Here is a 24888-nt window from a genome sequence, read left to right as displayed (position 1 = left end):
GCTGAAATCAAGAGTCGGATGTTTAACCAACTGAGCCATCCAGGTACCCCCTTTTTGTGATTTGTATATTCTTACCCCAACTTTTCAGTGTTCTAATTACTGTAGCTTTTATAGGTAGTCATGAAATTTGGTAGCATTACACCTCCTAATTTGTTCACGTTTTTCAAGGTGGAGCTTTGTGTAGAAATTGACAAGCTGGTTCTAATCTGTGTATGGAAAAGTAAAGGATGTAGAATAACCAAAACAAAGAGCTACTGTACTTTAAGACTTACTATAAAAGTGTAATAATCAAGACAGTGTGGCATTGGCATGAGGGGGCAGACATATAAATCAGTGGAGCAGGATAGAGTCTAGAAATAGATCTCTGCATATATGGCCAATTGATTTCAACAAAACTGCCAAGGCAATTCACTGTAGGAAAGATAGTCTTTTTAGTAAGTGATACGGGAAAAATAGGACATTCCTACTGAAGGAAAAAAAAAAAAAGCCTCAATCCTAACTTTGCATTATATGTAAAAATTAACTGAAAATGGATTATAGAACTAAATGTAAAACCTACATCTAGAGAAACTTCTAGAGAAAACTTAGAAGAAAAGTCTTTGTGACCTTTGAGTTGGGAAAGATTCTTCATATAGGACACAAAAAGCATGCACTATACAAGAAAATCAATGATTGGATTTCATCAAACTGATTATATTCTGCTCTTTGAAAGACACTGAAAGACACCATTAAGAAAGTGAAAATAGAAGCCACAGAAAGAAAATAGGAAGAAAATAGAAAATAGGAGGAAAATAGCAGAAAGTCCACTCAAAGACTTACATATGAATGTTCATAGCATCTTTTATTGATAATAGCCAGAATCTGGAAACAATTCAAGTGTCTATCAACAGATAAATGCTAATCAATGAAATACTGCTTGGCAATCAAAAAGAATAAACTGCTGATAGACCCAAGAACATGGATGGAAATTCAAAAACATTATGTTTTTGGGTTACGAATACAGAGTTTTGATTCCATTTATATGAAGACCAAACAGGCACAACAGGTGATCGGTGGTTGCTTATGATGGATTTGAAGAGGGCCCAAATGCACCTTCTGGGGTTTTGAAATCGTATATAGCTTGATTGAGGTGGTAGTTATATGGATCTGTATATTTATTAAAACATTAGATTGTGCACTTAAGGTCTACGTATTTCACCATATGCAGATTTTTCCTCAGTTAAAAAATAGGTTAATGTGACACATTCTAGTTTGGCTCCGACGTCCATTCTCTTCCTCTTCCATAATACATGTCTTACGCAATGGCCTGATGTCTTAGGTCATTCTGGTGTTGTGCCTGCAAATATTTAACAAGCAGCTCTGTAGGGGGGAAAACCCTGATGTATAACATTTGCAGATATCCACGGTGTAAATGCTTCCACCATGGCTGATTTCAAGACACCAACATGACATTACTGAATCTGGAGTTGGGAAGAGATGTACACCGTTATAAAGGAGTTCTACCATAACAGCTACAGTAGACCTAACCTCAAGAGCACAGGTAATAATAAAACACAGGAAAATAACTAGGAAGTAATGAATTTTGAGTATTTACTACCTCTGTTTTGAATGTAATTTCTTTAATGACAGCTTTTATAATTAAAATTTTAATAATGACCGTGTTTGACAGCCAGCTCATAAAGTTCCTGACAATTTGCAATCGGCTTTCGTGAGCCAGCTCCAGCATTCGCTGGGTCGTTTCTCCACGAGCAGATTCCGGGACAGGGATCCATGTTCAAGTAACCTATTAAGAGAGTTATTTTCAGGAAGAACCTGTATGGACGTGAGGGAAGCCAGATAGGAAAGGCAAAGGAGTTTAATAAGAATGTGATTAGAGGTGAAGTCTAGGCTCAGCATGATCCTGGAGTCTGCGTACATTACAGAATCCATCCAGACCTAAGGCAAGGGAGACTGGGCTTTTGTGCCCTGCAACACCATGTCATTGGCCACAGGCTGACCGGAGGGATGGGAGGTAGGGAGGTAGGGAGGTAAGAATGCAACTCCTCGTCACCTTTTGTAATGTGGCTCCGTGTGCTCAAGGGCAAGCCTCCTGAGAAGCTCCTATGAATTTCTAGCAGCAGTGCCCACAGTAGCTGGGAGATAGGTACACCAAACAGGTAAAATGGATCCCAGGCAATCTGGGTTGATACCCACTTAAAAAGTGCCTTTCTCGGCTTCCCTTGAAGCTTAGGGTGCCCATGTATTTAAGTTATGTTCCATTAGATGTAAGTAGTAGTGTGCTGTTGGGGATGCCCTTCAAAGGGACACGGGTATGCATTTTGGCCCTGTCCCTTTCTAAAGGGAAGATAGAGAGGTGGAGGTGCCATCTTGGACTCAGAGATATGAGCCCATGTTAAGGGTGGCAGACCTCGATCAGGGCTCCATTTGGACTATTAAGTAAGAAATAAACTTTTTTTTGGAGATAGCTCTGTTAACACACTTTAGCCTGTACCCAAACAAATACAGTGAGTAAAGAAATAAGTAATTGGGGCGCCTGCGTGGCTCAGTCGGTTGAGCGTCCGACTTCAGCTCAGGTCATGATCTCGCGGTTTGTGAGTTTGAGCCCCACGTCGGGCTCTGTGCTGACAGCTCAGAGCCTGGAGCCTGCTTCAGAGTCTGTGTCTCCTCCTCTCTCTGCCCCTCCCCTGCTCATGCTCCGTCTCTCTGTCTCTCAATAATAAATAAACGTTAAAAAAAAATTTAAATGGAAAATAAATGAAATTGAATTCCTACCTCACACTACAGATTTAAAAAAACGTGGATACAAGATGAAACATGAAAAACAAAACTTTAAAATCTTAGGGGAAAATAAAGGATGATGCCTTTAAGACCTCAGGATAGGGAAGGCTTTTTAAAACCAGACACAAAAAACATACATGATAAAGGAAAAGATTGCTCTTTCTGACTACATTAAAATTAAGAAGTTTTGCTCTTCAAAAGATGTAATAAAAAAAAGATGTAATAAAGCGAAAAGACAAATCATGATAGATGATATTTGGAACACACATTACCCACAAAGGAGAACACGTAAAAAAAAAAAAAAAAAAAAGCTAAATGAGAAATACTTCAAAAGCAACCCAAATATAAAATTGGGTAGATGTGACAAACATTTTATAGAAAGAAAGCACAAATGGCCAGAAAAGATATGAGAATATACTCCAGGGAAATGCAAATGAAAACCATAACAAGGTATAATTTTATGCCCGCCATGTGGGAAAAGACAACTGTGGCAGTAAGTGTCGTGTAGAGTAACAGGAAGAGCCATAAACTGATGGTAGGAGTGTAGGTTGGTGAAATGAGTTTGAGAACTCGCATTATGAACCAAGAAATAAAAATGAATACATTTCCACACGAATCATTGACATCCAAGGTCATTACTCATTCTGGTGACACAGCTCATTCAAAAGACACACAATGAAGCAGAGTTACTCGTCATCAAAAGTGAAAATATGCCAATACTATGCATGGAAACCCAGTTGTTCCGCTTTTTTGGAGAAGTAGAGTTGTTAAGAGTTAGCATTGTAGGACAGCGTAGGACTACGACCCCAGAGAGAAGGGGAACGAGGGTCCTGGCTTCCTAAGCACAGGCAGTTTTCAGAAGGCATGAGGAAGGGAACCCAAACAGAATGTGATGGCACCACTAAGTTAAGAGGACAGATTGGAACTCAGGAAGGCGAGGCATCTGGAGTTTGCAGGTCACAATACTGTAGAGCAGATGTTATACTACGCTTTGTGGGCTGATTCCACAATAGCCAGTTTTTGTACAGGGCTAAGAATGATGTACACATTTTTAAAGAGTTGCTTTTTTAAAAAAAAGAACCGCTCTGTCGGTTAAGCGTTTGACTCTTGATTTCGGCTCAGGTCATGATCTCACGATGGTGAGATCAAGCCCTGCGTTGGGCTCTGCCCTGGGGGTGGAGCCTGCTTGGGATTCTCTTTCTCCCTCTGCCCCTCCCCCCCCAAGGGGAAAAAAACCAATATGTGGCAGAGTCCACATGTGGCCTGCAAGGCCTCAAATATTTACTGTCTTTTACAGAGAAAGGTTGCTGATCCCTGCTGTATAGGATGGAGATATGCCAAGAAACAACTTCCAGAAATCTGCAGAACAATCCCTTTCAGTCTTTGGCTGAATACTAATCTACACATACACACGTTAAATTTCCAGGAGGCTGGGCAAGGAACAACTGCCAGGGAGCTAGAAGAGGACCAACTCACAGAGTTCACACAGTGCTGGGAGGGTCAAGCTTCATCCACCCGGAGAAAGGACCTCGCTGAATACTCAGGCAATCAGGAGGTACCCCACAAGGCTCACACCTTAGTATTAAGGCTAAGGTAATCCTAGGATAAAGGCTACTCTAGACTCATCCTACAAAGTTTAAAAACCAGCTTCAAACGGACCAAGGTGGGCTGAAAGTAATTTAGCTGCCTGCCAAATTTCAACATTCCTTAAAGAAGGAAAATACAATTCAAATAGTCCGCATCATAACATTAATAGCCTTCAGTGTTCATTAAAAATTACTAGACCCATGCCTGGGAGGCAGAAGGAAATATTAGTGAAATCGAAGGCACAACAGTATAAACTATTCATGCTGAAGCACAGATAAAAAAAGATTCAAACAAGTTATCAGACCATGATGAGTTGACCTTTGGGATATCAAATGGTGAGGAAATTGGAGTACAGAAGGTGGAGGAAAACTGGGAGCAGAAATACCTGAAGAAATGCTATTCTTCAAGAAAATTTGAAAAAATAGTTGCCGAAAAATTTTCCAAATTGATTAAAAACTAGAAGTCACAGATTCAGGAAGCACAGTGGACCCCAAGCCAACGCAAAGAAAACCACACTGCCAAGCATAATAATTGAATTGCTATTCAAAACCTAGGGATACAGTTTAAAAGCAGGGGGGAAAAGACATACTATTTACAGAGGAACAGAGATAAGAATGATTGGGGCACGTGGCTGGCCCAGTCAGTGGAGCATGTGACTCTTGATCTCAGGGTTGGGGGTTTGAGCCCCACACTGGGCGTAGAGATTACTTAAAAATAAAGTAAGAATGATTGCAGACTACACTTCAGAAACAATGAGAGTCAGAAGATAGTAGAGAGAGGATCATCTTCAAATTTGAAAGTAAGTCAGTGTAGAATTCTACATCAAATGAAAATACCTTTCAAAAATAAAATTGCAGTGAAGACTTCTAAAAACCAAAGCTGAGAGAATTCCTTCCTGGACTTCAAGAAATTCTAAGTTCTTCAGGTTGAAGGAAAATGATACCAAATGGAAACTGGTCTGTACAAAGAAATGAGGTGGGCCCGAAAAAGCTTTATTAGGGAACATTAAAGACTTCTTCCCATTTTTAAATTTATGGCAGCGTAGAACATGCAACTTTTTGAACTTTTTGTACTCATTACGTTAAAATCAACTAGTCTTATGGAGCCTGGGTGGCTGAGTCGGTTGAGCGACTGACTTTGGCTCGGGTCGTGATCTCACGGTTAGTTCAAGGCCCGCGTCGGGCTCTGCACTGGCACTGCAGAGCCTGCTTGTAACTCTCTCTCCTTCTCTCTCTGCCCCTCCCCCACCTGTGCTTTTCTCTCTCTCTCTCTCTCTCTCTCTCTCTCTCAAAATAAATAAACTTAAAAAAACATAAAATTGGGGCATATGGGTGGCTAAGTTGGTTAAGTGTCCAACTTGGGCTCAGGTCATGATCTCGCAGTTTATGAGTTCGAGCCCCATGCCGGGCTCTGTGCTGACAGCTCAGAGCCTGGAGCCTGCTTCAGATTCTGTGTCTCTGCCTCTCTCTGCCCCTCTCCCTCTCGCGCTCTCCCTCTCTCTCTCGAAAAATAAACGTGAAAAAAAAATTTAAGAAAAGATCAAGTGGTCTTTCACTCCGAATGGATCTTTCAACCATAATTTTGTAAAATCATCGGAAAGTATTGGTTCGCTGTTGACACATTTCACGACACAATATCAAAAATCACAATTACTTCTATTACCACTACTGTTGTCAGAAAAGTATTTAAGTATCGGAAAGCTGGAAAGCGTTGTCTGCCTAGAATGCCTGTTCAGCACACTGTCAGTGACTCATGGAGCGTCTGAGTTATCATTGTGGGATCCCCCCTCACATACTGCCCCACAGAGTCTTGAAAGGGCGAACTGCTAGCCCCCCCAGGGTGCAAATACATGGATATAATAATCTTGCTACCAAATAGCTGCTTGGTCTCCTTTAGGGATGTAGCAAATTTCAAGGCTGAAATTGAATTTCAAGGGTTGGCGTTGACCTTTGATGCTGACAAGTTAGACATCCAGCAGCAGTAGGAGCTACATCGGCTTTGGTAAGAGGAACCCCATGTTGTTTTATTGGGTGGACGAATATCCTCCAATCTTGCCAACACAAATACTCTGTTATTGGACACAGTGCAAGCATGGAGGTTGACAAGGGCAAGTGTTAGCCGATCTCCAGCGGAGACGTCATCTTATCCACTTGGCCGTTGAGTGGCTCCTTGGCAGTGGATACTCACTGGTGGGCTCAGTGGTTTCCACTGCCACAGGTGCATCCAGGTACATCTTTCCCAAATTGTGGAGTTTTGGCCTTTCTAAGCCCCTGACCAACCAGACAAGCCATTCATCGTTGTTCAGGGGCCCATTTATATTCTTATTCGGGCCACTTCTCCTTTTGCAGCAAGCTGATGACCAAGTGCACTATTTGAAGCCCTATGCATAGGATTTCTCCTCATCACTGCCATTCAGGGCCACTCCTGAATGAGGTTCTAGTGCAACAGCGGTCTGTTTTCAGCTGGCACCAAGATTTTGAGCCCATCTGTGAACGAGGCCCAGGTTTTTACTCTTTCATCAGCTGGGGATAGGACACCCCTTATAAAGCTATGGGTATGAACTGAGAGAGAAGCTCTAATTCAATACAAGTAGGTGATATGAAGGTCTAGGCCATTGCTTTTGTGCAATTTACTTGTTGTCTTCAAGACCTATCATGACCCAACTCCACATATATCATGTCCATTGAATGATGAATTGCTTTGTCTGGCTGAGTTTATGACTTGGTGAGTCTGGCTAAATATCTACGTTATGAGAGGAGGCATGGGACTCTCAGTCACTTCATGTCCCATGGTGTGGCCGTTAGTTTCTTTCTAGGGTGCGGTGGCATGCCGGGTGTTGCTTTTCAAAGAATGTACAATTTCACAATTTCTTTGCTGCAGACAGTATGGTCTCGTTCCAGTACTGTGGGAGTCTATACTGTCACTCTGTAATTAGGACAGAGCAGAGACTCCTTACCTTCTTACCGCATTTTAATCTTACCAGCAAACTAGCTCCATGGGGTTTGCTGGGTCACACAGCCCAAGTGATAGGCTACTAAAGCCTGACTTCGTTTCTTCATAGGAGGAACTACAGAGCATTGCGGCCACTCTTATGTGTGCACTCTGGGATAATCTCCCCGCTCAAGAGTTTTCATTTAATCACCGTCCTTTTGCCACGTAAGGTAACTATTCACAGGTTCCGGGGATTAGAACCCCGACATCTTTGGGTTGCCTGTATTCTATTACAGGGTTGTTTCCAGATGTTGGCTATTAAAAATAAAGCTACTAAAAACATTCCTATAGGTGTGTGTGTGTGTGATACAGCTTCATTTCTCTGGGGTAAGTGCCCAGGAATGCAATTACTGGGTCGTACGGTAATTGCACATTTTGTTTTATAAGAAACTGGCAGTGTCTGTTTTCCAGAGTGGCTGTAATATTTTTACATTCTTACCACAATGTCTGAGTGTACCTCTGCACCCGTGTCAAGATTTGTTGACAAATCGGGGTTGTCAAGGTCTGTTATTTTTAGCCAGTCTGCTGGTGTGTTGAGATATCTCATTGTGGTTTGCATTTGCCCTGCGCTAACGGCTCCGTTCAGGTGGAGGTTGATTTTTAAATTTTTGTTTTAACGTTTATTTATTATTGAGAGACAGAGCGAGACAGAGCATGAGCATGGGAGGGGCAGAGAGAGGAGGAGACACAGAATTTGAAGCAGGCTCCAGGCTCTGAGCTGTCAGCACAGAGCCCGACGGGCGGGGGCTCGAACCCACCAAGTGTGAGATCATGACCTGAGCCGGAGTCGGACGCCCAGCCGACTGAGCCACCCAGGCGCCCCTAGGTGGAGGTTGATTTTTAAAAGGTGGCACTGCCATCTCTAAGGCGGTGGTGGGTGCCGTTGAGGGCAGCGTGTCCGTGTCCGCGGAGCAGTCCTGATCTTGACGGTGAAGCGGCTTGGGAGGAGGAACGGCGAGGCGCGCTGCACTCCGGGCGCGGGGCTGCAGGTGCGTGGCTGCGGGGTCAGCGGTGGCACCCTGTGCCGGGCCCAAGGCCCGGGCACCAAGTGCCCGGGAGGCTCGCAAAGTCGGGACGAAAAGCCTTCCCGAGTCACGACTCCGCGGCCTGCGCCACCCGTCAGGCCACCCAGCGGGCGCGGCGGCACCCTGATCTCCGCGGAACGCAGTTTCCCGCCAACGCGAGGGCAGGGCCGCCAGCCGCCGCGAGGGGGCGCTGCGAGAGGCGCGGCGCCGGCGGCCCCATGGCGTCCCCGGGTGGTGGCTCCCTCGGCCTCTTGCTCTGGCTCCTGCTCTTCCAGCCGCGGCTCGGTGGGGCGCAGGGCGGGTCGGCGCCGTCCCCACCCTCCCCGTCCCCCTCGGGGGGCGGCCGAGAGGACCGCCGCGAGACCGTGTCGAGGGTTGCGGGATCTTCTGCGACCCCCGTGCCCCAAGAGGCTGCCGCTTCCCCACAGGTGGCGGCGGTCACCCCCGTTGACCCTGGCTCCTACAGGGCTGCGGCCATTCCTCAGCCATCGCTGTTTCCTGCAGGTGATGTTTCGGGCCAGGCCCTGTCGCGGAGAACTGGCCTGGGCCCAGGGGGATGGGACTCTGCTCTAGGGGAGGGTCTCACGGGAAGATGGTTTTTCCCAGGGGAGGAGAGGCTCTGAGTGGTCCCAACCCTGCCCTTGAGCTCGGAGGGGACATGGCCATTGTCTTGGGGGGATACAGAGCTGCTCGGGGGGGGGGGGGGGTGGGTGGGGTTCTGAGGGGACATGACCTTGCTTTGAGGGTTCTGAGACTTCTGAGGATTATCCCGCTCTGCTGGTGGGGCTGTCATGGCTTTATTTTCAGTCCCCTCCCTTCTTTGACCTGCTCCAGGATGTGGCCACAGGTCTATGAGGATAGTTGGTGGAATACCCGCCCCAGAGAGGAAGTGGCCCTGGCAGGTGAGCCTGCAGATCAAGGATAAACACACGTGCGGAGGCTCCCTCATTGCCAGCCGGTGGGTGCTGACCGCTGCCCACTGCGTATTTGGGTGAGTGTCTGGGGTTCTGGGCTTAGGCTCCTGTTCAGCAGGCCCTGTGACCTGTAGCCCGTCTTGTCCCCCTCCCTGAGCTTCCTCTTCCTCATCTGAAGAAGGGGGTCATAGTCCCTGCTCTTCAGACTCCAGGCAGAGGTAAGTGATGGCAGGGCCCTTGGTAGCCTGACAAGGCAAGACCCCAAATCAGGTTCAAAGCTTGTGCCGATTAGTCTTCAAGCCAAGTGGCAAGAAAGGGGCAAGATGCCAGCTGAGAGGCAGTGTCTGGGCAAAGACCGGCAAGGGGGAATACTTAAGAAGAGTGGAGTGTAGGAAACCAATTTGGCCAGATTAGTGGTCTCACGCTTTAATGAGCATGGAAACACCTGCAGAGCTTGTTAAACACAGATTGCCTGTCCCTACTCCCTCCACCCCCCCCCCCCAGTGTCTCTGATGCAGTAGATCAGAAATGAGATCTGAGAATCTGCATCTCTAACAAGTTCCCAGGTGATGCTGATGCATCACCAACGAACCCGCCTTGGAGCACCACTGGATGGATTGGCCACGGGTTTGGGGATGGGACCCGGTTTGGAGGGAGGGAAGTGGTTTAATGGAGATAGGGCCAGGCTGGGAAGGCCCAGAAGATGCGGAAGGGGGGTGTCGACCCTCCGGGATCTCTCTGCAGCCACGTGGAGTACACCGTGAAGATGGGAGACATCCACGTGAACCATACCTCCAGGATGGCCATCCAGGTGCCGGTCCGGGACATCGTTATTCACAAATATTACAATCCTGTTGGAAGCATTGAGAATGACATTGCCCTCATCCTGCTGGAGTTCCCTGTGAATTTTTCCTCGCACATCCAGCCCGTGTGCCTCCCTGAAAAGATGTTCATGGTGGAAGCTGGTGTGGAGTGCTGGGTGACTGGATGGGGAAAACGAAAAGAAACAGGTGAGACTGGAGCAAGACTCTAAGCTCAGGCCAGGCAAGAGGCTCCTGGTGCCCCGTGGTTGGCCTACGAGCTAAAGGGGGAGGAGGGGAGGCCATTTTCTAGCAAGAGGGTAAGGGAGGAGGCCGCAGAATGCTGGTAGGGAGCGATGGATGGTGTTACAGATTTCGGTTAGAATCTCAGGACCTGGGGTCTTGGGTGACAAGCAAGGTGGATTCTCTCTGGGGTGGACTTTAGCCCAGGGGGTGTTGATCTGTCTGCTAACGGGAGCTGTCCCAAGCCAGCTTGGGTGATGGTGGACGGAGGGCTTCCTGTGAGTGAAAAGAGACGTGAGAACTAACTCCTGGTGAGGCTGGTAGGGCCTCCTGTCCCTGGGGAGAGTTTGGATTCAGTACCTTTGGGGCACTACCTGTCCAAGAGTTTATGGTCCTGCTCCAAAGGAAAGTCACTTCGCTGATGCACGGGACAACTGCCACTCTTACTAAGCATCCTGAGTGACAGACATTTGGTTTTGATTTCTCATGGCTGGTAAGGCCTCTTTCTCTCCTGATCTGTTCTTCCTCCTCCTATCTCCATTAAAAAAAAAAAATCGTTTTTAACGTTTGTTTATTTAAAAAAAAATTTTTTTTTAATGTTTATTTATTTTTGGGACAGAGAGAGACAGAGCATGAACAGGGGAGGGTCAGAGAGAGAGGGAGACACAGAATCGGAAACAGGCTCCAGGCTCTGAGCCATCAACCCAGAGCCTGACGCGGGGCTCGAACTCACGGACCGCGAGATCGTGACCTGGCTGAAGTCGGACGCTTAACCGACTGCGCCACCCAGGCGCCCCAACGTTTGTTTATTTTTGAGGGAGAGACAGAGTGTGAGCAGGGGAGAGGCAGAGAGAGAAGGAGACACAGACTCTGAAGCAGGCTCCAGGCTCTGAGCTGTCAGCATAGGGCCTGACACGGGGCTCGAACTCACGGACCGTGAGATCATGACCTGAGCCAAAGTCGGCCACTCAACTGACTGAGCCACCCAGGCGCCCCTCCTGTCTTCGTTTTGATTCTCACCTCCTCCCCTCCGCATGTCCACTTTGGGCCTCCTTTCCTCCAGTGTCAAATGGGGACAGTATTCACTGCCGCGGGGGGTGTCTGTATGTGAACATACCGTATGGAGACCAAGAATGGACACCCGGGGCTCCGGTTTTGGTCTGCTAGGCAGATCCACCAACTCCTAAATCTTCTCTATAGATAAACCTGAAGATGCTCCGGAACAACTTCAGGAGGCCAAGCTAAACGTTGTACGTTACGAGGAGTGCAATAGGGCACTCAAGGAACAGATGGAAAGTGGTAGTGACCTAGTGAAAAAAGGGGCTGTCTGTGGTTACAGTTCCCGAGGAAAGGACACCTGCCAGGTCAGTTCACGGGCCCTCGCTATCTTAGCATCTTGTTCCGCCACAGTTTCCTCTTTCACGGGCAGTGGGGCCCGTGTTATCCACCAGCCCCTCCGGTCACCCTTCATTCAAGTCAAGGGGGTTCCAGGGGACACACTGCCAAGGCCAGGCTGGCCCGACTGGATCCTTCAGTAGGACCTGCACTGCCTGCAGGGAGCTGGGAGAGGACGGGCGATTCAGGCAGAAAATACCAGTAATGCCAGTCACGTGTTTTGAACCCCTTCTAATGTGACAGGCAATACTTGGGTGAAGACTTCACTCGTTATGATTACCTCAGAGTGTGTCCATGTCCTTGGCTTATATTCCGTTCTTTGTACACGATTTTTTGAGTGTGTATACGCATTTTGTTTGCTCACGTTTTCAACTCTCCGATCTGATATCCCCAGAAACCTAGGGCTGGTGGAAGCCCAGGGAAACCCCATGCGTGCCCGTCTCCCCAGGCCCTGCAGTGTAATCAGCCAGTTCTGATACTGATTTGTTTCATCCCTGTGTTTTTTTTCTCTCCTCTTTCTCCAGGGAGATTCTGGGGGCCCCATGGCCTGTGAATTTAATGAAACATGGGTCCAGGTGGGGATTGTGAGCTGGGGCTTTGGCTGTGGTCGCAGAAATTTTCCCGGAGTTTATACAGAAGTTAGTTTCTACAAGGACTGGGTCATTGATCACTTGAGTCAGGCTTGCTGTTGGGACTCAGCAGACTTCTTCATACTTCTGTGCGTGGTGCTGCCCTTGGGCATCCTGGTGGCCCCGTGATCACCCCCGCCCACTCCCCTCCTGTTTCTGACTCTCACACAAGGCCCTTCCTCCTCATTGCCCTTTCCTCCAATGCTGGTTGGGATCCACTGACCCTGTAGGGAGCTACCCAGTAGAGAGTGGCAGTAAGCCCAGAGCCCTGAAGTGTCCCAGCCTGATGCCCCAGTCACCTGCCTCGGCCACACCCACACCTTGGCTGTGCTCTGCCTGCTGGAAAGGAGGCAGCCGACCTGCCAGGTAGAGCCCGGTGCTTCCCTGACGCCTTGGAGAGCCTCTACCAAAGAAGAGACCTCATGAGCAGTGAGACAGCATTTGACCTGGCTGTGGTCTCAGGCTTTCACCTGAGAGTGAGCTTGGTGATTGTGCAGAGAGAGCCAGGCGGTGTCACCACGGCCCTGCTGAGGTCTGAGGCCTGGGGGTTCCACATCTGACCCAGGTGTCTGGGACTGGGTGAAGTTCCCCCCTACCCAGTGCGGATCCACCTGGATCCTGCTGGGGCAGCCCCGCGATGGGGTCCCCTTTCTTGAGTACCCAGTGGCCACGTCCAGGCTCACCCCAAGTCGTGTGGAGACATTAAGGAGTGTGGAGATCTTAGATGCCAATGAATAAACATTTGCGGTGCATTCTTATTTGTTCTGAAGTTCCGGTCTCCTGAACGTTGTGGGGTTCCCTATGACATGCTCTGTAGAGAACTAGTTTCCAGTGTAGCCTGGAAAGCACTTCATGGGGTCTAGAAGATCCAGAGGTGAGGAATTCGCCTACCTTGATGTAAGTCTCATCAATGCCCTCCTATTAGAGCCATCAGCACCTCTGTGGCCGGAAGTGTTGTCGTTGAGTTCAGCGGCCTCTGGGTCAGAAGCAGGGGGAGCAAGAGAACGGAGATTGGAGCTGGACACACTCACACACCCTCGTACCTCTCCGTGCTGCCCCGTACCAGGCATGCCTTGAGGAGACACGAGGGGCTGGGTGTCAAGACACTTTGAGCCCAAAGAGCTGAGTTCCCACAAGGGGAGGGTGGGTGGGAGGGCCTGGCTGTGTGTGTGTGTGTGTGTGTGTGTGTGTGTGTGTGTGTGTACAGCTTCTTTACCCAGTCACCAGACCAAGTGTCCTGTAGTCCTCTGGACTGGCTGCTGATCACCCCCCAGCCTCTGTCTCTTGCCCACTGTTCCTTCCACGGCCAGTGCTAGAGCTCCCAGTTACCATGGACCTCAGCGGGCAGTCTGTGATAGTCCCCCCTGCTACCGGAGGGAGGCCAGGGTGGGACACTGCTTTGCAAACCCCAGCTGGTTCCAGCTAAACTCCGTTAATGCTACTACTGTCCTTTCACGGACAAGCACACGTGGGCAGACCTGGGGCTCCAAGTCCTGCTACATCCCACTCTGACTTACAGCTTTCCTTCAAGCCAACTTGTCCTTTCCTGTGATGTTCCCGGCGGGGCACATCGCTCGGACTTCGTTTCCTTCTCTCTTCCTCCTCTGTGGTTAAGACCCAGCACAGGCATTCAGTCCTCCCCAGAACCTCCCCTGTGCACTCCCCCTGGGTTGTGAAATGTGCTTTCTTCTAGGCTCCTGGCGGTCTCGTGTCCATTCCTTACTCTTGCTTCCACTGGGGGACATTTAGGTCCTCAAGGTCAGGGGACTCTGCCCACTCATTCTCTACCTTCCACCCTCCAGTTCTAGGCTTGGAACAGAGCAAGACTTCAGGAAATACTTGGTAAGTGAGTGACAGGCGGGAGTCACAGCCCTGGCTGTAGGAAAAGTCCCCAAGCTCTGGGAAGTTTGTGGTCCAGATGGGGTGTCCTGTAGCATGTGACATTAGAATGTGTTTCCTACTGGGGGCAGGGACGGAGACAGGAATTCAGTCAAGCGGCCTGGTTTCCTGAGGATGAAACTCTGGCTGCCAGAAAAGCCAGGCAGAGGCTCCCAGGCAGCAGGACATCAACTCCAAGCGATAGCCATTCTTTCCAACCAATATTTGCAGAATACGTTTTGTGGGGCAGGCACAGGACTGCGGCTACAGATAAGATGGGGACCGCAGGTAGGAGGGAAGAGCTGGACGGTAGGAAGACCCTTAGGTCAGGGGCGTGGTGGCCGGACCGAACCACCCTTTGAAAGAGACCAATGACACAGGCGAAGGAGGAGGTTGACATGCAGGCAAGTTCTCCCCAAAATATTAAACTTTAAAGAGAAAAGAAACAAAGCAAAAAACGCTGGGGTTTCCAGTCATAAGAAGCAAGTGATATAGAGCAATGAATGTTCCTAGTGCTCAGATTGCAGCGTTGAAATACAGTTTCCCACTGAGACCAGGTGTGAAAAATCTCCAGGTGTGGAGCAGGAAATGTGTAAGGGGAGATAAAAATGTCATATCACACCAGATAGGAAGCGATCCAAACAATCAGAATCTTGTCAAAAGGACTCAGGAGCCAACCGGAAGAGGTGCCTTGTAGGGACATGTGGGGTTCCCACTAAATCCCACTTGCAGAGAAAGCACATCATTCCCCGGCTCCTGAAAATACTGACTCATGTCTGCGCCCCTCCCTGAAGCTGCACTCAGCTGGAGGAACGGACCCACTCAAGATTACATCCTTTCACGGTGCAGCCCGTGCCGGATGACTGACATGTGGGGACAGAAAGGCCCAGACTTCTTTTTTTTTTTTAATTTTTTAATGTTTATTTTTGAGAGAGAGACAGAGCATGAGCAGGGGAGGGGCAGAGAGAGAGGGAGACACAGAATCCGATGCAGGCTCCAGGCTCTGAACTGTCAGCACAGAGCCTGAACTCCCAGATCACGAGATCATGACCTGAGCTGAAGTCAGATGCTTAACCAACTGAGCCACTCAGGTGCCCCTGGAAAGGCCCAGACTTTTTGCCTCACTTGGGGACAACTTAGAAGGGCTTCTTGTAGGATCAGCTGAAACCTCAGCTGGGTATCATAGCTCAGCTCCTCCCCTTGCCCAGTTCTGCCTCCCTTGCTCCCTTAGAGCTTTGTCTCCTGAGAGTGCCCCTCAACAGACCCTCGCTTTCACTTCTGTCTCAGGGGAGCCCCATCCGACACACGTGGCCTGGCTGAGACGGGACAGTCTGAGTTGCATGAAGTGTTTCGGTCCTCTGTGGCTGTGTGACCAACCACCCCCAAACCCAGTTGCTAAAAATAACCGTTTTGCTTTTGTGTTTTTGTTTTGTGTGTGTGTGTGTGTGTGTGTGTGTGTGTGTGTGTGTGTGTGTGTGCGGTTTTTACGTTCTGTGAAGCAGCCATGAATTAGCAAATACCGAACAACTTCTCAGAGACATACAGGAGCAGATTCCTGGGAACCTCGTTTCACAACATTTTCATCAGGTGGTCAATATATAACTTTATTTTCTGATTGTTTCTGGTTGAAGGCATCTTATTTAATATACTCCATTGATTTGTTATCATCGAACTCATGGCCAACAGAAGTGGAAAGCATGCCTCCAAGAAGCTTACCTAACATCTGTTTTCTCTGCCGTGCGCCTCACAGCGTGGAGTCCTTAGCAACCCTCGGCAGCCCTAAGCGATATGTCATTTTAAACAGCAAAATCACCAGCGAAATAACATAAAATTGAAAGAAAAAATGTGGCGCTTGACAGATTGGGAACAGGACAGGTATGTGCGCTAGGAGCTGAAACTAGAAGGCATACAGCTGTCTCGACCTCATCCTTGTGTTATTTCTGATGAGATGTGTCACCCCTCACTTTGTTCCTTTTACTTAATATTATCACGGGTTTTGAGCCATTTGATTAAGTCGTACTTCTGTCTAGTTTTGTTCTGGGTTAAAAAAAAATTTTTTTTTTTTAAATTTAGTTCATTTTGAGAGAAAGAATGAGCGGGGGGAGAGGCAGAGAGAGAGGAAGAGTGAATCCCCAAAGCAGACTCTGTGCTGTCAGTGCAGAGCCTGACTTGGGGCTTGATCTCATGCACCGTGAGATCATGACCTAAGCCGAAATCAAGAGTCAGACGCTTAACTGACTGAGCCACACAGGCGCCCCTGTCCAGTTTCATTCTTGTTTCTTAGGTGTTCATTGAGCTTCTTGTATTTCTAGCGTAATAATTTCTATTAAAATGTGGAAAATGTTTGGCCAGTGTTTCTTTAAATATTTTTGTCTCTGCTGTCCAGCACCTTCCTTTTGGGAGTGCAATGACACATGTATTAGGGCACAGCCCACATTGTTCTGTTTATTTTTATTTTTATTTATTTTAAAATTTTTTAATTTTTGAGAGAGAGAGAAAGAGAGTGAGTGAGCAGGGGAGGGGCAGAGCGAGAGCAAGACTCTCAAGCAGGCTCCACTCTGTCAGCACAGAGGAGCCAGACGAGGAGCTCGATCCTATGAACCATGAGATCATGACCTGAGCCGAAAGCAAGAGTCAGATGCTCAACTGACTGAGCCACCCAGGCGTCCCTCCTAGAGATATTCTTGAGCTTTCCAAGTAAAATTACTTGGAAATTGATATTTTTGGGGCTTGCTTTAAAGATTTGTTAGACAGACAGTGCCTGGGTGGCTCAGTTGGTTAAGCATCTGACTTAAGCTCAGGTCATGATCTCATAGTTCGTGAGTTCGAGTCCCACTTCGGGTGAGCTTGAGCCCTGCATCTTTCTCTCTCTCTCTCTCTCTCTCTCTCTGCCCCTTATGGGATTCTTTCCTTCTGTCTCTGCCCCTTGCTCACTTGTGCCCTCTCTCTCTCTCAAAAAAAAAAAAATTGTTAGATAGGACTGTAACATCAGTCTAGGAACTAGTATTTCCTGTTGTTGAGGCAAGACCTTCCTGAATATGCTATCCAGTGGTCTGTGAGTCCTGGGTTTTTCCAGTCTGGCTGATGGAAACAGGCACTATTTCTGTCCCCATGCGAACACCAGCCATTGTTACTTCTGATCCTTTCAAGTGGTTATTTCTCTGGCCACAGGTAGCCCCCTCCCCCCACCCCCCCACATGCCCTGCTCAGTACACCAGGGAATACCCAAGCGAGGAACTCTGCAGATCTCCAGAGTTCTCTCCCCTCCCCTGCCTCAGTGCGTAGCTGCCTGGGGGTCCCCTGGCCCCCAGCTTCACTTGCTCCCCTGAGGGGGTCTGTAGAGCTCTGCCTAGGTTCCCCTTTTCTGAGCTACAGCCTGGAAACTCTCTCAAGGCTGCAAGCATTGGTCATCATAGGACTCACCCCATTTAGTTTCCATCTATCAGTCCTACCCTTTGTGGCCTGGTGTCCAGTGTCTTGAAAACTGCTGTTCCATACTTTTTGCCCATCTTTGGTTGTTTACATGGGAAGGGCAATCCCTATTAGTCTGTCTCGGCCAGAAGGACAAGTGAGCACATGTGTTTAATAATATTCTTCTATAATTAAAATAAATATCTGTCATTTCTTTTTTAAAGTTTATTTATTTTGAGAGAGAGAGACAGTGCGAGCAGGGCTCGAACTCATGCAGGGCTCGAACTCATGAACCACGAGATCATGACCTGAGAACCAAGAGTCAGATGCTTAACCGGCTGAGCCACCCAGGTGCCCCTATCTGTCATATCTTTAAGTTACTTTCCTTTATTCTGTATTTTTCATTCTTTTATCTTATTCAGTCTTACTAGAATGTCTCTTCTTAAGCTTTTCAGAGAACAAAATTCTGATTGTGTTCATCTTCATAATTTTGTCTCTGTTGACTTCTGCTGTTATTTCCCGTTTTTCCTTTCTTTCTCCCAAATCCTGTCTTTGATTTTTACTCCATTGATCATTTTCACTTTCTGAGTTGCATATTTAGCTCCTTTGTTATCAGTCCTCTTTATTTTATAATATGGTCAAAGCTATAAATTACTTTCTAGAACTACAGCTGGATCATATGTGATTTCATATGTAGTGCTTTCATCTGTAGTGATCTTTAAATTGTCATTACTTCTGTCATGATTTCCTTTTTTTTAAGTTTCAAGTTTTTATTTAAATTTTAGTTAGCTAACATATATGGTAAAATTGGTTTCAGGAGTAGAATTTAGTGATTCATCACTTACGTATAACACCTAGTGCTGATTACAACTGCCCCCCTTAATGCCCGTCACCCATCTCGCCCATCCCCCACCCATCCCCCTCCATCAACCCTCAGTTTGTTCTCTATAGTTAAGAGTCTCTTATGGTTTGCTTCTCTCTCTTTTTTCCCCTTCCCCTATGTTCATCTGCTTTGTTTCTTAAATTCCATATATGAGTGAAATCATATGGTATCTGTCTTTCTCTGACTGACTTATTTTGCTTAGCATAATACACTCTAGCTCCATCTACGTCGTTGCAAATGGCAAGATTTCTTTCTTTTTAATCACTGAGTAATACTCCATTGTGTGTGTATATATACATATATATGTATATTATATACATATAATATATATATATATATATATATATATATATATATATACCATATTTTCTTTATGCATTCACCAGTTGATGGACATTTGGGCTCTTTCCATAGTTTGGCTATTGTTGGTAATGCTGCCATAAACATTGGGTGCATATACCCCTTCAAATCAGCATTTTTGTATCCTTTGAGTAAATACCTAATAGTGCAATTGCTGGGTCGTAGGCTAATTCTGTTTTTAACTTTTTGAGGAACCTCCATACTGTTTCCAGAGGGGCTGCACCAGTTTGCATTCCCACCAACAGTGCAAGAGGGTTCCCTTTTCACCACATCATCACCAACATCATGATTTCCTTTTAAATAGGAGGATCATTTTCTAGGGTTTTGTTTTTGTTTCAGAACTATGGGCTTGTTTGTAAAAGTCGATTTTAGTATTATCGATGTCTGGCTCAAGAACAGAAGCTATGACATTGATTCCTTGAATTTATCAGTCTTCTTTTGTGACCTTTCTGAACATTTTCTGTGTGCTCAGTAAGAATGAATGTTCGGGGCGCCTGGGTGGCTCAGTCAGTTGAGTGTCCCACCTCAGCTCAGGTCACGATCTCGCGGTTCGTGAGTTCGAGCCCCGAGTCGGGCTCTGTGTCGACAGCTCAGAGCCTGAAGCCTGCTTCGGATTCTGTGTCTCCTCCTCTCTCTGCCCCTCCCCTGCTCATGCTCTGTCTCTCTCTGTCAAAAATAAAATAAACATTAAAAAAAAAAAAGAATGAATGTTCTTCATTGGTAGTTGTAAAAAAAAATCATCATACCACTATCAGGTCAATGTTATCAGGTGTCACAGCTAAATATCCTATATTTTTGCTTAACTTTGCCTCTATAAGCTATCAGCTTCTTTTTTTTTTTTTAATTTTTTTTTTTAACGTTTATTTATTTTTGAGACAGAGAGAGACAGAGCATAAACAGGGGAGGGGCAGAGAGAGAGGGAGACACAGAATCTGAAACAGGCTCCAGGCTCCGAGCTGTCAGCACAGAGCCCGATGCGGGGCTCAAACTCACGGACCGTGAGATCATGACCTGAGCCGAAGTCAGACGCTTAACTGACCGAGCCACCCAGGCGCCCCGCTATCAGCTTCTTAAGAGGAACATTTCTAAAACTGGTTTCCCAGGAAGTCAGTCAGCTGTTATTTTACCTAGTAAGGGATTACTGCATATTCTTGGTTATTTCTCTGTCCCGTATGTAATCTTTGCCGACAGATCTTTGTCCCGACAAATTCCTCTGTCCCGTATGTAATCTTTGCCTTAGATGTCAGGACCTGAAAAAATTGCTATCCCACCTTTCTTTTGCATCAGATTTGTCTGGTATTTCGTTTTCTATCCCTTTATTTTCAACGTATCTGTATTTCTTTGTTTTAAAGTTATGTCTTCAGATAGTATATTTCTGGACCTCATCATTTTTTGAGCAATGTTAAAGTTCTTCCTTGTCCGGTTTGTTGAACCGGTTCACACTGAATTGCAAATGCTATCGAATTAGGACTCAATACTGCTCTTTGGTTTTGTATTTTCTATTTATGATGCGTAAGCCAGCAGATCTCTATTTTAAGGTCGATAAAAGCGGTGACATCTAGATTGGTTTTCGGTGAATAACCGGGAGGTGGGAATCTTGGAGGTCTAGCTGGTTGGGAGTCGTGCCCTGGTGGCGGGGGGTAGAGGGGGGACCCGGGTCCGGCCAACGCGAGGGCAGGGCCGCGGGCCGCCGCGAGGGGGCGCGCGACAGGGCTGCGGGCACCAGCGATCCCGTGGCGTCCCACGGGGGCTTCCTGGGCCTCCAGCTCTGCCTCCTGCTCCTCCAGCCTCTGCTCGGCAGCCTCTGCGGCAGGCAGCGAGCGGGCGGGGAGGGGGCTGGGCTGCTGGCGGGGAGGGGTCGTGGTGCGGGTGCGGGGGTGGCGGGGGTGGGGAAGAGTAGACGAAGGGGGGAAGGGTAGGCTAGGGGTGCGCTCAGCCCAGCTCCTGTGTCACTGGTCTTCCCCAGGTAAGGATTACCGCCCTAGCCAGGGTCCTGCGTTGACCTCAGGAAGCCCAGAGACGCCGTCGCCTCCAGGGCTCCTGGAATCCTCCATGACAGTATCCACTGCAACTCCTGGGCCTCCAACACTCACAGTGGGAGAGGCCTCAGAGTCCACCCAGACCACTGGATCCCAAACGTTCTCTCCTCAAGGTACTGCTTCTGTACAGGTCGGCACAGGCCTGCCTGGGAGGCCAGAAGGGAATGCTGCTTGGGTGGGTAGACCGCGGGGTCACAGTCTATCTTGGAGGGTTTGAGAGAAAACCTGTCTCTGCCCCGGGGGGCATCCGGAGCGGGTGGTAGGGGACAACGGCTGCACCTCTGGTACTTTCTCTCTCTCTCTCTTTAATGTTTGTTTATTTTTGAGAGAGAGAGAGAAAGAGAGAGAGACAGAGCATGAGTGGGGGAGGGGCAGAGAGAGGAGGAGACACAGAATCCCAAGCAGGCTCCAGGCTCTGAGCTGTCAGCACAGAGCCGGATGTGGAGCTCGAACCCACAAACTGTGAGATCATGACCTGAGCCGAAGTTGGACACCTTAACCACCTGAGCCACCCGGGTGTCCCATCCAGTCCCTTCTCTTTAGTGAGCCAACCAGGATGCGGCCACAGGTCTATGAGGATAGTTGGGGGAATGCCGGCCCCCAGGAGGAAGTGGCCCTGGCAGGTGAGCCTGCAGATCAGTAACAAACACATATGCGGAGGCTCCCTCATTGCCAGCCGGTGGGTGCTGACCGCTGCCCACTGCGTCACTGGGTGAGTGTCCGGGCCCCGTGCTTGGGGCCCCTGGTCAGGCTCTGTGACCTGGAGCCAGTCTTGTCCCCCTCCCTGAGCTTCCTCTTCCTCATCTGGAAAGGAAGTCCCAGCCCCCTACTTTTTATTCAGCCTGGAATGAGGCCCTGGGAATTAGCCTTTCCTCCAAGTTCCCACACGCTGCTCTGGTAGTGTTGGGACCTCCTTTGGAGAACCGCTGGAGACAGCGGTTAGGGTCTGGGGCCGGGGTGTGGTTTGCAGGCAGGCCGGTGCCTGACGGCTGGCTTAGGAGACAAGGGCCAGGCTGGGAAGAACCTGGAAGGCGTGGGAGGGGATCAACGCGAAGGGCATCTTCCCACAGCCATGAGGAATATACAGTACGGCTGGGAGACAAATCGTTATGTCCTAATTCCAAAACGACACTGGTGGTTCCAGTTGAAGACATCGTTTGCCACCGCTTTTTTGATGATACAACTTTGAGACACGACATTGCCCTTGCTCTGCTGGCCTTTGCTGTGAATTACTCCTCCTACATCCAGCCTGTGTGCCTCCCTGAGAAGTCTTTCCAAGTAGAAACTGGGACGGAGTGCTGGGTGACTGGCTGGGGCCGACTGGAAGAAGGAGGTGAGACTGATGGGGTGGTGGGGAGCTGAAGGGGCACCCTGGTGCCCTGGGGGTGGCCCACAAGCTAGAGGGAGGGACAGGGAGGCTGGTTCTTTCCCAGGAGGACATACTGCCGGGGTAGTATCCGAACTGCGTTAAGAATGGCTTGGGGCAGTCGGTTAAGCGTCCGACTTCAGCCAGGTCACGATCTTGCGGTCCGTGAGTTCAAGCCCCGCGTCGGGCTCTGGGCTGATGGCTCAGAGCCTGGAGCCTGTTTCCGATTCTGTGTCTCCCTCTCTCTCTGCCCCTCCCCCGTTCATGCTCTGTCTCTCTCTGTCCCCCAAAAAATAAATAAACGTTGAAAAAAAAATTTTTAAAAAGAATGGGTTGGAATGTTAGCACCCGGAGGCTCCGGGGCCCGGGTACCAGAGATGATGGGTTCTCTTCAGCACTGATTTCAACTCTAGGGGGACAAGCTGTCCCTCCGGGAAAGTACCTGCTGTGGCCATGGGACAGTACCTACTGCCCCAACGTCCTCTGAGGAGGCACTGAGTGTGAGCGCCCCGAGCCAGAGCCAGAGCGGGTTTGGGGGGGCTCTCTCCACTCATGCAGACCCTGACTTGTCTCCTCGTAGTTTTAGCACCGATGCCAGTTCTTCTTCAGGAGACGGAGCAACGCATTCTTCACCACAAGAAATGCAACTGGATATTGCAGACACAGGAACGTTTTGCAGCATGGTGAGAAAAGGGATGATCTGTGCCTATCGAGCAGAGAAGAAGGGTATCTGTAAGGTCAGTTCATGGCTCCACTGTGGCCCCTGCAGTGAGCACGTCCCCTCCCAGTTTCCTCATTCGCAAGCGGCACGGCCTCCTCCTCCCTCGTGGCTCCCCTGAGCTGGCCTGGCCTGTTCCATCAAAGGGGAGCAGTCCTTGCTGGCCTGGGGACACTGCCACGGTGTGGGGAAGCTGGGGCAGGTAACGCTAATAACAGAAGTCCCTTTCATTGAGTTCCTCCTCTGTGGCACTTACAGTGTGAGCCAGTGTGGGCACTGATCCCCACTAGCTCTGTGAACCCACATCATAACCCCGCGGCATAGACATCGTAGCGATTATACAGATGAGGTGAGGTCCAAAGATGTCAGTTCCAGGTCCCCCCGTGGGTGCTTGCAGGACTCCTAGAGGATGAGTGTTTGGGTTTCTTGGAAAGAGAACAGCATTGTAGGGAGAGGGATCAGCATGTGGAGCAGCTCAGAGGTCCCAGGGAACGTGTCACATTTAAGGGAACGTTTTCCAGGTCTGGACCAAATGAGGTGGCAAATGTGGCCAGAGAAGAGGGTTGGAGTCAGAGTATGCGTGGCCTGGGGTGCTGGTCCAAGTTTCTAGACGCCGTCTGGGCAGGACTGTGGGCTAGACGTTTGTTTCCATCATCTAGGCAATGGTGCTGAGTCCCGAGCGGGACGTGGGAGGATGAGGGCGTGAAGGAGGTGTGTCTGACGTTGAATCATGAGCTCTGGGTGACTGAGTGCCATTGAGGGAGGGGACGAGGGAGAGGTTAGGAGGGCTGTGTGTTTCTGTCTGAGCTGGTCGGTGCGGGGCCACCAGAGCAGATCTGGGAAGGACATGCGGTGCTCTGGGTGAGGTGGGGGGTATACGGGATGTCTGAGACTGTCTGGACACGGGGAAGTGATGCATGCATGGTGTTGGATATGTGGGTTTAAGGTCGGGGAATTTCAGGTTAGAGGTGAGGATTATGGGATCCCCCCACGCAGGGTCGATACTCAAAATATTTCACATCCTTTGAGGCCCAGGACCGAGCAATCAGAATAGACACCAACCTTAGAGCTGGAGGAGGACTCCGGAGGCTGTGCCAGGAGATGCCCCTTTGGTGGCTGGGTCATGGGAGGCTTGGAGAGGATCATGGGGTGCTCAGGGTCAGTTGAGGAATAGGGGTATTCAAAGAGAATTCAATATATTACCAGCACTATTGCTGTACTGGGGCCTACTGGCTGTACATCCCTGAGCACCTGGGAAGGAGGAGGATTTCTCAGAGGATGTTAAACGTTTCACTTAGCTTTCGACTCTCAAATGTTCCCAGAAGCCAAGGGCTGGTGCAGGCTCAGGGGAGGTCGTGGGGAAGCCCCATGCGTGCCCATCTCCCCAGGCCCTGCAGTGTAATCTTAAGCCAGTTCTGATGTTGATTCTCTTCCATCCCTGTGTTTTGTTTTGTTTTGTTTTTTCTCTTTCTCCAGGGAGATTCTGGAGGCCCCCTGGTCTGTGAATTTAATGAAACATGGGTCCAGGTGGGGATTGTGAGCTAGGGCATTGGCTGTGGTCACAGAAATTTTCCTGCGGTTTATACAGAAGTTAGTTTCTATAGGGACTGGGTTATTGATCACTTGAGTCAGGCTTGCTCTTGGGACTCAGCAGGCTGTTTCATACTTCTGTGCCTGGTGCTGCCCCTGGGCATCCTGGTGGCCCCATGATCACCCCTGCCCACTCCCCTCCTGTTTCCGACTCTTAACACTGGGCCTGTCCTCCAACCTCCCCCTCCTCCTCATTGCCCTTTCCTCGAATGCTGGTTGGGATCCACTGACCCTGTAGAGAGCTACCCAGTAGAGAGTGGCAGTAAGCCCGGAGCCCTGAA

At 48.9% G+C, this 24888-nt stretch overlaps 2 protein-coding genes across 11 annotated transcripts in view; both read left to right on the top strand.

Moving 5' to 3' along the window:
- The window catches only part of LOC123605588 (serine protease 44-like), a 35811-nt gene extending 19710 nt beyond the window's left edge, over window positions 1-16101 (top strand). For 4 of the 8 annotated variants that reach the window (XM_045492664.1, XM_045492663.1, XM_045492661.1 and 1 more), the window contains 6 exons: window positions 7427-7526; window positions 8810-8885; window positions 9216-9372; window positions 10040-10305; window positions 11539-11702; window positions 12258-13120. In XM_045492664.1, the coding sequence (XP_045348620.1) occupies window positions 7427-7526; window positions 8810-8885; window positions 9216-9372; window positions 10040-10305; window positions 11539-11702; window positions 12258-12491 (997 nt within the window). In that variant the 3' untranslated portion in view covers window positions 12492-13120. Of the gene's footprint in view, window positions 1-4075; window positions 4773-7426; window positions 7527-8354; window positions 8886-9215; window positions 9373-10039; window positions 10306-11538; window positions 11703-12257; window positions 13121-15990 lie in introns of those variants that run through there. The other 4 variants (XM_045492666.1, XM_045492660.1, XM_045492667.1 and 1 more) reach the window with 4 other exon arrangements.
- LOC123605589 (serine protease 44-like) lies at window positions 16005-24768 on the top strand. 3 transcript variants are annotated; one of them, XR_006715821.1, is made up of 6 exons: window positions 16005-16115; window positions 20861-21046; window positions 21477-21645; window positions 22004-22266; window positions 22880-23036; window positions 24494-24768. XR_006715821.1 is itself a non-coding variant. In XM_045492669.1 (6 exons), the coding sequence occupies exons 2-6, from the start codon at window positions 20947-20949 to the stop codon at window positions 24555-24557; spliced, it is 687 nt and encodes a 228-aa protein (XP_045348625.1). In that variant the 5' UTR covers window positions 16005-16115; window positions 20861-20946; the 3' UTR covers window positions 24558-24768. The 3 variants fall into 3 exon arrangements, 2 of the variants coding, with proteins under 2 accessions (XP_045348625.1, XP_045348624.1); XM_045492669.1 differs by having other exon boundaries at window positions 21489-21645; window positions 22880-22982; XM_045492668.1 differs by having other exon boundaries at window positions 22880-22982.
- Window positions 24769-24888: the final 120 nt, after the last annotated feature.

Source organism: Leopardus geoffroyi, chromosome A2, assembly GCF_018350155.1.
Source record: "Leopardus geoffroyi isolate Oge1 chromosome A2, O.geoffroyi_Oge1_pat1.0, whole genome shotgun sequence".
Taxonomy (NCBI): domain Eukaryota; kingdom Metazoa; phylum Chordata; class Mammalia; order Carnivora; family Felidae; genus Leopardus; species Leopardus geoffroyi.
The sequence above is the reverse complement of the archived record's forward strand: the minus strand, read 5'-3'. Positions and strand labels throughout refer to the sequence as shown.

What these genes read in the sequence shown, in the direction of transcription:
- LOC123605589 (XM_045492668.1), top strand. Translation starts at nt 20,947, where the DNA reads ATGACAGTATCCACTGCAACTCCTGGGCCTCCAACACTCACAGTGGGA. An exon ending in CCAAACGTTCTCTCCTCAAG is followed by an intron (nt 21,047 to 21,476) that starts GTACTGCTTCTG and finishes CCTTCTCTTTAG; the next exon opens with TGAGCCAACCAGGATGCGGC. An exon ending in CAGGAACGTTTTGCAGCATG is followed by an intron (nt 22,983 to 24,493) that starts GTGAGAAAAGGG and finishes CTCTTTCTCCAG; the next exon opens with GGAGATTCTGGAGGCCCCCT.